Below are 14,308 nucleotides of genomic sequence, written 5' to 3' on the forward strand. Positions count from 1 at the left end.
TCCAAAGAAGAAATACAAATGGCTAACAGACACTGATGATGAAAAAATGCTTATCATCACTCATGATCAGGATAATACAAATCAAATACACAAAAATCCTGTCAGAAGGATACCTCACACATGCCAGAATCGCTGAAATTAACAGCTTAGGAAACAATAGATGTTGTTGAACATGTGGAGAAAGGGGACACCTCTTACACTGTTGGTGGAAATGCAAAGTGATGCAGCAACTCTGGAAAACAGTGTGGAGATTCCTCAGAATGTTAAAGATAGAACTATCCTATTACCCAGCAGTTGTACTACTAGTTATTTCTCCAAAGGATATAAAAATACTGATTCATAGTGTCACATTCACCCTAATGTTTATAGCAGCAATATCAACAATAGCCAAATTATGGAAAAAGCCCAAATGTCCTTTGACTGATGAGTGGATAAAAAGATGTGTTATATTGGGGTGCCTGAGTGACTCAGTTAGTTGAATGTCCAACTCTTGAAATTGGCTCAAGTCATGATCCATATCCATGATCCATAACCACAACCTAGGTTATCCTAGGTTCATGGGATCGAGCCTGGGCTCTCTCTTTCTAAAATGAAATAAAGTGAAGTAATAAGTAAAATAAAAGTAAATAAATAATGAAATAAAATAATAAAATGAAATAAAATAAAAAGAAGTGATACATATATACAATGGAATATTAGCCATCAAAAAGAATGAAATCTCACTATTTACAATGATGTGGATGGAATTAGAGTGTATTATGCTAAGGGAAATAAGTCAGGCAGAGAAAGACAAATACCTTATGATTTCACTCATATGTGGAATTTAGGAAACAAAACATGAACAAATGGGAAGGGGAAAAAAGACAGAAAGAGGGAAGTAAACCATAAGAGATGCTTAACAATAGAGAACTGAGGGTTGTTGCAGGATAGGTGGGCAGGAGGGTGAGCTAAATAGGCAATGAGTACTAAGGAGGACACTTGTTGTGATGAGCACAGGGTGTTATCTGTAAGTGAAGAATCACTAGATTTACTCTGGAAACCAACATTACACTATATGTTAACTACCTGTAATTTAAATTAAAATTTGGAAGAAAAAAATCATTCACGAATACTGAGATTTACTTCTTCCTTACCGATCTGGATGCTTTTTATTTCGTGTTGCCTGATTGTTGTGGCTAGGACTTCCAGTACTATTTTGAATAAAATTGGTGAGAATTGACATCCTTGTCTTGGTCCTGGCCTTAGGGGAAAAGCTCCGGTTTTTCTCCATTAATGATGATGTTAAATTTGGGTGTTTTTTGGATGGTCTTTAGTATGTTGAGGTATGCTTCTTCTAAACCACCTTTGTTGAGCGTTTTCTTCATAATTCTATGTTGTACTTTGTGAAAGGATTTTTTCTGCATCTATTTAACAGATCATATGGTTCATATCCCTTTTCTTATTGATGTCATGTATTATTTCGATTGATTGATTTGTGAATATTGAACCACACTTGAAACTCAAGAATAAATACTGCTTGGAAAAGGTGAATAAATTTAAAAAGAATGTTGGGTTTGGTTTGCATTATTTTGTTGAGGATTTTTGCATCTATGTTCATCAGAGATATTGACCTCTAGTTCATTTTTGGTGGTGTCTATATCTGGATTTGGTATCAGGGTAATGCTGGCCTCATAGGATCAATTTGGAAATTTACTTTTCTATTTATTGGAATAATTTGAGAAAAAATAGGTATTATCCATCTGTTCTTTAAATGTTTGGTAGAATTTGCCAGTGAGTCCATTTGGTTCTAGATTTTTGTTTCTTGTGAATTTTTTGATTACCAATTCAATATCTTTGCTGGTTATCAGTATATTCAAATTTTCTCTTTCATCCTGCTTGTTTTGGTAGTTTATATGTTCCTAGGAATTTATACATTCCTTCTAGGTTATCCAATTTGTTGTCATATGATTTTTCATAAAATTCTCCTATGATTGTTTGTATTTCTGTGGTGGTGTTTATTTCTCCTCCCTTTTGTGATTTTATTCATGAGTCCTCTCTCCTATTTTCTTGATAAGTTTGGCTAGAGGCTTATTAATTATATTGAGTTTTTCAAAGAACCAACTCCTGGTTTAATTGATCTATTCTATCTTTTAGTTTCTTTGTCATTTATTTCTGCCCTTTTATTATTTCCTTCCTTCTGCTGGCTTTATGTTTTGTTTGTTGTTCTTTTTCTAACTTCTTTAGGTGTACAGTTAGATTGTTTATTTGTGATTTTTCTTGCTTTTGATGTAGGCCTGTATTGCTATATACTTGTGTCTTAGAATCACTTTTGCTGCATCCCAGTGTTCTTGGACAGTTGTGTTTTCATTTTCATTTGTTTCCATGTGTTTTTAGTTTCTTCTTTTATTTCTTGGTTACCCCTTCACTGTTTAGCAGAATGTTGTTAAACCTCCATTTATTTGTGCTCTTTCCAGATTTTTTTCTTGTGGTTGACTCTAGTTTTATAGCATTGTGGTCAGAAAAGATGCATGGTATGACTTCTATTCTAATTCTGTTTGTGATCTACTCTGGAGAATCCTTTGTGTACACTTGAAAAGGATGTGTGTTCTGCTGTTTTAGGTTGTGTAAAAGCACAGTCTTTAGTCACAGCAGTTTCCTACATCCCCACCCAGGACTGGTATGTGTACTAAGGTAGCTAACGATGTCCCAATACCTTCTTCTCCAGTATTCATAGGATAAAACAAAATTTTGAGGACAACACGGATGAGCAGGAAAACTTAGCCTACTGAGTATCTCATAAAGTCTTGTGAGTTTCACTATAGGAAATATATAAAAGGAACACGCAGTCTTCATGGAACCTTATTCAGAGACATAGGTGAATATGCTCCCCAACATGGGGAAACAGAGAAATTCTTGTATTTATATAGCCCAGCTTCCTTTCCTGCACCATGTTACTGTAACGTATCTTACCCACAACTTTACCCAGCTAATGGAAAAATAATAATCTACTCATGCCATTCCATGTTGAGGAAACATAAAATGCAGAAAAAGTCAAGATATTAACCATGGTTTCTGGAGTTTAATATATTTTTATTAATAAAAAAGTACAACACTCAAACAAGATTGCTTAGTACCCAAGCATACACCCTGCCTGGCTGCAACAGAATGAGAGCCCCATTGGGCTAGGAAGAGAATACTCTGAGTGGCTATGCTAACTTAAGCAATTTTTGAGTATCCCCAGGTGCATAACGGAGTTGTATGTGAGAGATTCCTCATGATCGTAGCCTTGAAACCATATCTCTGGAGCAAGAACTAACATAAAATAGAGGAAAAACCAAGTATTGGTCTAAAACAGTAAAAGAAGGAGGCACAAACATAAGAGTAATAGAGGCTAAAGCTTAATATACTGTTTTATAATCTCTTTAAATGATGACATAAAATTTAAGCAATCCCTTCACTGCAGGCTCCTTTTCCCAACTCACAAAAAAGGACTCAGTTTCTGAAATTGCTTTCCTGCTGTGACCTCATGTCAAAAAACAAGAATGGACACTTATTAGGAATTTTATTCCTCTTCTTATTCAACAATACAATTAAAACGGCACTCTATACAACATAGTTATAAGGTAATGGCCAACACAGCTACTTGTACTGATCCTGGGAAATATCTACTGGAAGGGAAGGAGAATTTCTTAACACTTAACAAAATAGCCTCTTTCCCTCTGCCCCTGACCCACCACCAGAAAAAAAGGAAATTGATAGTAAAACCAGTGTTTGGGAATCAAAGAAATATTCTGTCACTGGCATAAATTGTATCCTATTCCATCCCACTCTCTCCCCAACCACCTCACCTCACATCCTTCCTTATCTATACTATTTAGAGGACAGTAAGTAGGGAAAAAGAAAAATGTAACTGGTGAAGTTGAACTGGCCAAAGTCTGAAAGGCTCTGGGAAATTACCTTTGTGCTTCTAACAGGGTTACATATAATGTGGTCCAAAGTGAGAATAAGGGAAGAATTCAGCTTTTGAAGCAATGGATTTTGCCTACTTATTCATTTGGGTCCTTATGTTCTTCAAGTCCGGAAACAGATGAGAACCCTACAGGTAGTAATAAAGTGAATGTAGGGGGAAGAAAGAGAAGAAATAATATTACTTCCAGCGACCGCTCTTCAATTATCCTTCTTATTGATTCAAATTTAGTTCTTTATGACCCAGGCAATCTAAGTCTCTCCCTTTTCTAGGGTAAATTTTGGGTACGATAGTTATTATCATAGTGATGATCATAATACTTTGTTGTTAATTTAAATATCTCTTATTATTTTTGCCAACATCTCTTAATGAGAATTCTCACAACATTTCTGTGAGGTAGATTTTTGGATCTCCACTTTGTAGATGGGTTGACTGAGTCACAGAGAGTTGTTGTGAATTGCCTAACTTTTACCAAGTGAGGGACAGGAAAATATGAAGAGAGGTAATTTAGGGTAGCACCCCTATTTTCAGAGAGACATATTTACCAGTGAGAAGAATAATGCTCAATAATTCAATTGGGCTCACCTACTTTATTCTGTGTCCACCTCTCTATATAAGTATTAACATACTGAAGAGTCAATAATTTATCTTGACTTATTCAAGGTTAGGTCAATTCCCAATGTTTTGGTCCTTGAGAAAAGTTTTTTTTGGAAGAGATAGAGCCCATATTCCTGGAACTCAGATCACAGAAATCCCTAATTCCTGAATTTTGCAGATCACTTTGTTTCAAAGAGCTGTTGGGGTTCTAAATATATTACTATTATATACCTAAGCACTGTGCTCTAGTTGTTTCTCACAGGTGTACAGGTTAACAATTGAGATGCCACTATACGTGTATATTGTGATTGAACAATTAAGTAAATAGATGACAGAGTGTAGGAGTAGGATTCTCACTGTTGGAATGGGAGGTTATATATAAACAAAGGTAAAGGTTTACAATGAACCATGTGGTAATGAATTGCAGACATCAGTATAAACTCACATTCAGCTTAATAAGGATATGGATGATTACATACAGACATATTTCTAGTTATGTATATACATGGGTTAGTGTACACACACATATTTCCTGCTCTGTCAGCTGAGATCACCTAGAATCAACAATGCCCAGTAGCAACAAGCATATCAAATATCCAGGTCTTGGTTTCTAAGATAATTCTCCAGTAAAAGGAACCAGTACACTTTAAATAAATGGTTGATTGTAAGAGAGGGCAAAAAATATATATATATTAGACTAGAGCATTTTGTAGTACCAGAAAATAATAATGTGCTAATAAAAATGTGATGAGGACATGTCAAAAGTACTTGGAAGTCAACCCAAGAGTGCCCAGTGGCCAAAGCTGGAGCAATTTGAGAAACAAAATAAAGTTGTATTGGATTATAACTCAAATTACAAAATAAATATCCATGAACCCCTACTGATACAAGTAAATTATTTAATAAATAAATAAATGAGAGAGAAAAGACAAATCTCTCATGCAAATAATTAAAATAATTTATCTAGAGACCCTCTAGGATGTGGTGCATAATTTACCACTGCTTAAGTGTGGGCTTCACATAGTGACTTCCTTCCAGAAAGTACAGCGTGGAGACAGGGAGAGGAAGGGTACAGAGGAGAAATCTAACAAACACAAGCTCAGCCAGATGATCAAGGTTAACATCCAGAGTATAAGCCATGTTAATATAATGTGATACAAATGGTAGTTCACCTCTATGATCTTCCTTCTTCAAACCATAACCTCAGTTTCATCATGAAGAAAACATCAGACAATTTGGGACATACTCCTCAAAACTGTCAATGTCATAGGAAACAAGGAAAGTCTGAGAAATTGTCACAACCAAGAGAAGCATAAGGAGGCATAACTATTAAATGTAATGTGGTATCCTGAATAGGATGCTTAAAAAAAGAATATTAGGTAACTGAGGAAATCTGAATAAAGTTTGAACTTTAGTTAATAATAATGTATCATATTACTTCATTAGCTATAACAAATATACCTTACTAATGAATTAATACAAGATATTAATAAAAGTGAAAACTGGATACTGTTTATAGGTAAACTCTCTGTACTATCTTCACAATTTTCTGTAAATCTAAAACAGTTCTAAAGTAAAAAGGGGGTCCCTGCATGCCTCAGTTGGTTAAGCGTCTGACTTTGGCTCAGGCTATGATCTCATAGTTTGTGAGTTGGAGCCCCATGTTGGGCTCTGTGTGGACAGCTCAGAGCCTGCAGCCAGCTTAAGATTCTGTGTCTCCTTCTCTATCTGCCCACCCCCACTCGTGTTCTCTCTCAAAAATAAATATTAAAAAATTAAATTTAAAAAAGTTTATTTAAAAATATCTTACTCTTAAAAAAAAGATCTTACTCTCAGAAACATTTTGTGTTACCATAATTCAATCCACCTAACCTACCCAACCAGTTCAATTCCTCATAGTTTTCCATGAATTCTCCAATCATAATTATTGATACCTATGTTCAACTGCCAATCATCTACAGATGGAAGAATTCCATGGCAACGAATCCCAGAATATTATCCATCCTTATCAAACAAGGCCATTTTTCATGTCATGGGAAATGTCCACTTAATGGTGCTTTGCTGGCATGAGCACAGTAAATTCAATTAATTCCAAATGTCAGCTAAAATAGTTCCTTTCCATCTCACTGTTTATTTAGCAAAATTATATGTAGTTTTGGTGTAGTACTGTAGTGTACTGTATTTGGATCTCTATAAAACACTCTAAATGCATTTAGACATATTTATTACAATATATGTAAATAATTGGAAGGATTTTTTTAACCATTATTTGGAGGGGACAGGGCAATGAGAATAGGGTTTGAAATGTTTTGTAACAATAAAGCATTAACAAAGTCCCACATTACTTTGAAGGGAAAAAAAATGAGTAAAGGGTTAGACTTAAGGATGTCAGAGATACCAGTATTTAGAAACTTAATTTGATCATCATAGTACAACAGTATGATTGATAGCCTTTATTTATAAGATTATATACTCAGTGCAAAAGATCCTGAGGTCCAAGGGGCACAAGTCATTTATGTATGTACTCTAGAAAAGGAGACTCAGGATCAAAGTTTTGGAGAAAATGGCTAGGCTCTTTACTATGAAATGCCACATCAACTACCCAATTAAATGCTTAAACTCATGTGTGATGGTAATTCACCTCTAACCATCTGTCTTATAGCTACATAGAATTTCCCTTTAACAGACTGGCCCTAGATATCTCCTAATGCTTCATCAATTAGTTTACAGTGTGTAACTTGAAAACCCAAAGTCAGGGGAAAGCCTATATCAAAATAACAATAATATTAAAAATTCATATGTCATTTTGAGAAATATACAGTCTTTGAATTTATGACAGTTTATAGTCTGGAAAGACACTGTAAGTGAAAATGAGGTAAATCAAATCTGAAATATTATAGACAGTGTTTGAATAGAAAAATTGTGTGTCTAATGTTATATACCAATGACCACAAACACATTTTACTTAGTATTTAATCAACTGTAAATAATACTGTGAGTGGTCTAGTTTTCTGAAGCATAGCATATAAAATTGGAGAAATACTGCAACAAATTATGTAAAATTTTTCTTTATTTTCATTTTAGAATGTGATCCCTGGGAGAATGGGTGCACAGATCTATAACACTTCAATAAAAAATCTGGGGAAAAAATCTGGCCCATATTTGTTTCATCTTTAAGATATAAATGATGGATAGTACTAAGTGGTTAATAAGATCCATTCTTGGTACTAGAATTTCTTGATTTAGATGGAATGGATGGTCTTTGGAAGTAGTAACCTAAAGTATTCACACAGGGACTGATTGAATATCTGCCAAGGAAAAGGGGTTCAATATGAAGATAACCTTTAGAAGAGAGGCTGAATTTAAAACTAAGTGATGCAAAGCCCTCCCTGCCCCCAGGTAGAGAAAATATGCCATTTGGAGGTAGATCTGAAGTCCACAGCCTAGAACAGAGGGTTTGATGTCCCAGAGACTATTACTTAAAAGTCCAATTGGGTAATCAGATGCGTATAATATGTAACCTGCCTTAATGGCTAAAGAAATGGCTAGCGGTTTATAGCAGTTGCAGAACATCAAATGGTTTGTGTCAGTTTTATCTAAAATCCTTTTAAATTCCATTTGGAATATAAGAATTCATGCTAATAATGCCACAGAATGAACACATTTTTTTCTTCCAACCCCTCACTTCTGTATAAAATGACCCCAGTGTGTGATTTCTCACCATGCAATATGCTCATAACAGTTGCTTTACATAAACAAAAGAATAAACAGCCCCTCAAGACACTGCCTCAACAGGCTGCCATTTGAATGAGGTTTGTGATTACAGAGCTTCTGAAATCTTATCCAAATGAAAGTCCCCCTCTATTTGTTTTCAGAATGATCCTGGTTTTGTTTGTTCCTGTCGCTGCCCAACATATTTTCCTGGAACACTTTTCTCCCTACTGCCATGTCAGTGTGTGCTTTGAAAGCTTTTTCAAATTTAACCTAACGGAGAAAATAACTGTGCAGACAAATCTTTATCCTGAAGAAGGACGAAGAAAAAGAGGACAAGTAGGAGAAGATCATTTCATTCCTTCTGATAGACTTGTGAAGAAGCATCAGCACTTTCTGAAAACCAAACTGTAATAACATATAGGATTGGATTTACAAAATCTTTCAGTTTGGCAAGGGACTCATCTTATTCACTGAGGATGTGCCCTATACTCAGGACCCAAATCCCTGTAAATCTTAACAATCAACTAAATTATTATGCCTTTTTATGTTTAGGAAATTTACAAAATGTCATTTTAAGACACTACCAACCACTCTTAAATGCTGATTCCAAAAAAAAATAAAGGATAAGAATTCTAGAAAATAAGAGACAAATTGGAATAAAAAGCAGTGCATATTTGTTCACAGCCTTGAGTTTGATTTCCTGTTTTGTTTTTGTAGGGAAATGTCTTATGTCAAAGCAAGGGTATGGTGGAGGAATGGGGGGCAGCCATGGGTGCCACACTGGAATTCAATCCATGCGAGGCTGAAAAAATTGGAGACTGGACAGTGGATAAGTGAAAGTAGAATATGAGGAGCCCCCATGGGAGACCATCTATTTTTTCCTACAGTCTCATCAACCTGGCTCAGTGAGCTGCGCCTACCCCATCCCTGAGGCAAGCTGAAGTCAAAGAGGAAAAGATGGTTATGATCTCGGTGTGCATGCATACACACACACACACACACACACACACACACACACACACAAGACCAGCATAGCTCTTCTGGTGCAGTCTATGCTGCTCACATTGTGTCATGGCGCCTGCGGTGCAGGGATAGGTGGTCAGAGCGAGAGAAGCTACGGTTGCAGTCTGTGCACTGGAAGGGCTTGATGCCTGTGTGCTTGCGAAAATGGCGGGTGAGCTCATCTGAACGAGCAAATTTCCAGGAGCAGCCATCCCAGGTGCATTTATAAGGCTTCTCTCCTAAAAGGGGGATATGACAAAACAAAGGGAGTCAGAGAAGAGATATTTGGATACTGGAAAGAGAACAGAGTACTTAATCTTTTATCAAGGCTTTGGTCAAAAGTTGTGACAATCACTTTGAAGAAATTTTCTCTATCCTTACAGATGTACTAAAGAAGAGCCAAAAATGGTAGAGTAGAAACCACACAGGTTCTGCCTGAAACAGGGCTTTGCTTGAATTCTGGCTCTACTATGTATTAGATGTGTGACTTTAAATAAGTCACTTCTCCCTGGTTCAATCTCTGTTACTTGAGCTTTAAAGGGGGATAAAAATACCTCATGGGATGTTTGAGACATCTTTTTTTTTTTTTTTTATCACAGTGAACAATAAAAAGTGGATGCAAACCCAGGTCTCTGATGCTTTCTACCATACCACATTATAGTAACTATATCCTCTCTTCTAATATATCCTAATAAATACTCATAAATAAAGCCATATACACAGACAGAATGTGATTCACTAGAATAGGCCTTCAGCTAAGGCTACAGGCCTTCTGTGTAAGGTCAGAAACTCAAGGGCATGGAATGGCGTTGGAAGAAGCTCATCAAACTTTTTGAAATAGCTCCATGCTTAGTATCCTTATGTTGCATCTGGATTGTATATGGGATATGTATGCTCCATATAGAAAGCTAAATGAAAGGGGCAACAAGGTGGCTCAGTAGGTGAAGTATCCGATTCTTGGTTTTGGCTCAGATCATCATCTCACAGTTTGTGAGTTTGACCTCAGGTTCATGAGTTCAGCACAGATTCTGTGCTGACAGCACAGAGACTGCTTGGAATTCTCTCTCTACCTTTCTCTTTTCCCCTCCCCTACTCTCTCTGTCTCTCTCCAAATAAATAAACTTAAATAATTTAAAAAGTAATATAAAAAACATTAACACCGTATGACCCCCATTATGGTGTATGGATCACACACCACATATGTATATACTCAGAATAAAGGCAGTACCAATGCACTTAAGTGTAAATTATGAGAAATGATTAACTGTGAGTGAGTGAGAAATGATTAACAGTGAGAAAATAAGGATGATAATAGTAGAAAAGTGACTTTTCCTTTTTTCCCCATATTTCTGTATTGTTTGAATGTTTTTAAAATCATGATGTATCTTATAATAAAAATTTTTTATATAGGCACAGGGAGATTGGTGATTGGAAGATGGTGATACAGTAGGAGGACCCTAGGCCCACCTTGTCCCATGAATGCAACTGGATAACTACCAAATCATCCTAAATACCTGAGAAATCGGCCTGAAGACTGGCAGAACAAAATCACATCTAAAGATAGAGAAGAGGCCACATTGAAGAAGGTAGGAAGTGAAAAGAGAGTTTGGGAGAGAAACATATTGTGGCCGCTGTGGTGGAGAGGGAGCCACAGTTATGGAGAAGGGCAAGAGTCAGACTAACAGAAAGTGGAGCACACAGGGGAAAAAAAATCCCTATATCAATTGCTTAGAAAGAAAAAGGTACTGAATTTCATGAGTTCTCACAATGAGCAGGGCTTAAAGCCTAGAGTTTTAAAGGTCAGTGGGCTTGGATGGGTTAGAGCCTGGAGGGCATAGTGGCTTCTGGAGAGAAGGCAGGCAAATAAAGAAACACACACATACACACACACACACACACACACACACACACACACAACAATGGACATACAGCATGGAAACTTCTAACAGAGGAATGCCAGGGGCACAGAGTGGGGAGGTTATTTACTCATCTCAGAGCATATCCAAGACAGGCAGTGTTTATGAAGAACCCTTCTAGGAACAGAGGAAGTGGCTGGTGCAATTTCCCTCCCTTGTCATTTAGCATAAGCACAGGGCAACCTGTGGAAACCAGCACATTGTCTGTACTCTCTACCTCACCTGCTTGTACCAAGTCCCCCCATCCCATGCTCTGGTGGAACCACTACTCCAAGTCTAGCTTGCCTCAGTCCCAGAACAGTGGCTGCCCTCCCCCAGAAGACTGCATCAAAACTCTGCTCAAATTGTGTCTCCCAACTTGGGAGTTTTGTAGAGATTCAGTTTCAGCAGCAGTGGCAAAAGGTCTCATTTCACAAACAGACCAAAGCACAACTAGTTAAAAAGCACCACATTTAGGTCATGGACCAAACACTTCCCATAACACCACAGTAGACAAGATAGCCTCTACAGATGACTGGCCTGAGGGATAAAGTCTTCAGGACAAAACAGCAGAACACAAACAGCACACAATGGAGACACTTTGGGAAGTGTGAGCAACTGGGGAACCGGAGACACTACAGAACAGGGCATTACAGGACTTCTTCATAAAGCCATTACCCTCAAGAACAGGTGACATAACTTTCTTAACACACGGAAACAGACACTTAGACAAAATGAGAAGAAAGATAAATTTATTCCAAATGAAAGAAAAGGATGAGGACACAGCCAGAGACCTAAGCAAAACCAATATAAGTAACATGCCTGAAAGATCATCTAAAGTAATGATCATAAGGATACCCACTGGGTTTGAGAAAAGAGTGGAAGACATGAGTGAGACCCTTAACATTGAAATGAGGAATACCATAACAGAGATAAAGGGGTCAATACACAAAATGACAAACACACTTGATTGAATTAACAGCAAGCTGGAAAAAGGAAAGGAACATATTAGTGAACTAGAATATACAGTACCATTACTCTAATCAAGATGAACAGAAGAAAGAAAAAAGAATTATGCAAAATGAGAGTTAGGGAAATCAGTAACTACATCAGACATAATAACATTCATATAATAGGAGTCCCAAAAAAATAAGAGAGAGAGAAAATGGACAGAAAATTTATTTGAGGAAATAATAGCTGAAAATTTCACTAATCTGGGGAAAGAAACAGGTATCCAGATCAGGGAAGCACAGACAACTGCCATCAAAATCAACAAAGGCAGACCCAAACCAAGACATGTAGTAATTAGGTTGGCAAAAATAAGTTATAAAGAAACATTTTTAAGGCAGCAAGACAAAAGAAGACAATAAGTGACAAGGGGAACCTATAAGGCAGAAGATTTTTTAACAGAAACTTTGCAAGTCAGAAGGGAGTGGCATGATATATTCAAACTGGTGAATGGAAAAAAATACGCAGCCAAGAACACTCTATCCAGCAAAGCTATCATTCAGAATAGAAGGAGAGATAAAGAGTTTTTCAGGCAAACAAATACTAAAGAAGTTCCTGAGCACTAAACCAGCCCTGCAATAAATATTAAAGGGGATTCTTTGAGTGGAAAAAAAAGATCAAAAGTGACAGTCTGAAGGTAGGAAACACAAAAACAATAAAAATGAATATTTTTGTAAAAAATGGGTCAACAAACTCACAAAATAAAAGGATGTAAAATATAAAAACATTTACCCAAAACATGGGGAGGAGAGGAATGAAAAATGGGTTCAAATTTAAATGACAATCAACTTAATATAGACCACTATATGCAGAAGGGGCTATACACAAACCTAATGGTGACTATATACCAAAACCACTAATAAGTTGGGGAAAAGATGACTATGGAGTAGGAGGACCCTAAGCTCACCTTGTCCCATGAACACAACCAGAGGAGCTCACAAGGGAATGCACAAGAATGAGTCCTTCCCAAAGCCACTGTCTTGGTAAAGCAGGGGGAGGGGGGGCTGAAATTCCTGAGTTCTTGCAATCAATGGAGCTTAAAACTTGTAGTTTTAAAGGATAGCAAGCTTGGATGGGATAGAGCCCAGAAGGCACTTCACAGCTCCAAGAGAGTAAGCAGGCAAATAATAACCCAGTGGGAGACAGTATGGAAACAGCAATCTGAAGAGTGTCTCAGGCACACGAAGTGAAGATAATTCACTCTTCTCAGAGTGTGTCCCTGAGTGGCACCTTTCCCAGAGACATCTCTCTGGGAAAAAGGGAACTGGTTGGTGCCACTTCCCTCCTATTCCCCCTCAGCATAAACAGAGCCACCTGCTGGAAACAGTTCAGTGCTGACACTGGCTGCCTAATTTGCATACACCAGGCCCCACACCCCTGCACTCTAGTGGGACAGCCCTTCTCAGTCATGCTTACCTGAACCCAGTGCAGCAGACTTCTCCCTAAGACCAGCACAAACATCTGCCCACAATACATTTCCGACCAGAGAGGTCTGCATGGCCCCATTTCTGAGGAGATGGTGACAGGTCTCATTTCATAAGCACACCAGAGCATAACAAGTTAAAACTCACCACATTCAGGCCAAGGACCAAACACTTCCCACAGTAGGCCAGAAAAGTCTGTGAAGACAACTGGCCTGAAGGATAAAGCAGCCAAAACACAATAGCAGAGTGCATGCAGCAAACACCAGAGACACTCCTTGAAGTACCAGTCCCTGAGCACTACATGACCTCTTACTAAGACCATTATTTTCAGAAACAGGAGACATAAGTGGCTTTTCTAATACAAAGAATAAGGCAGAGACTTAAACAAAATGCAAAGATGGAGGAATTTATCCCAAATGAAGGAACAAGAAGAGGCCGTGGGTAAAGATATAAGGGAAACAGATATAAGTAACATGCCCGATGGAGAATTAACAGCACCAATCATAAGGATACACACTGAGCTTGCGAAAAGTATACAAGACATCAGTGAGACCATTACTGTAAAGATAAAAGACTTAAAAAAGAATCAATCACAGATGAAAAGTGCAATAAACAGGATTAGAAATACCCATGATGCAAGGGAGAGCAGGCTGGAAGAAGCAGAGGAGTGAATTAGAGACCTAGAAGACAAAGTAATGGAAAGCAATTAAGCTGACCAAAAG

The 14,308-nt window shown here is 37.4% G+C and overlaps 1 protein-coding gene across 1 annotated transcript in view; it reads right to left on the reverse strand.

Annotated features, from left to right (window-relative positions):
- Window positions 1-3,059: 3,059 nt before the first annotated feature.
- The window catches only part of KLF8 (KLF transcription factor 8), a 261,809-nt gene continuing 250,560 nt past the window's right edge, over window positions 3,060-14,308 (reverse strand). Inside the window, exon 6 of the mRNA XM_081794141.1 lies at window positions 3,060-9,498. Within this exon, the coding sequence (XP_081650267.1) occupies window positions 9,317-9,498 (182 nt within the window). The 3' untranslated portion in view covers window positions 3,060-9,316. The remainder of the gene's footprint in view (window positions 9,499-14,308) is intronic.

This window comes from Panthera onca, chromosome X (assembly GCF_046562875.1).
Source record: "Panthera onca isolate mPanOnc1 chromosome X, mPanOnc1 haplotype 2, whole genome shotgun sequence".
In the NCBI taxonomy this organism is placed as follows: domain Eukaryota; kingdom Metazoa; phylum Chordata; class Mammalia; order Carnivora; family Felidae; genus Panthera; species Panthera onca.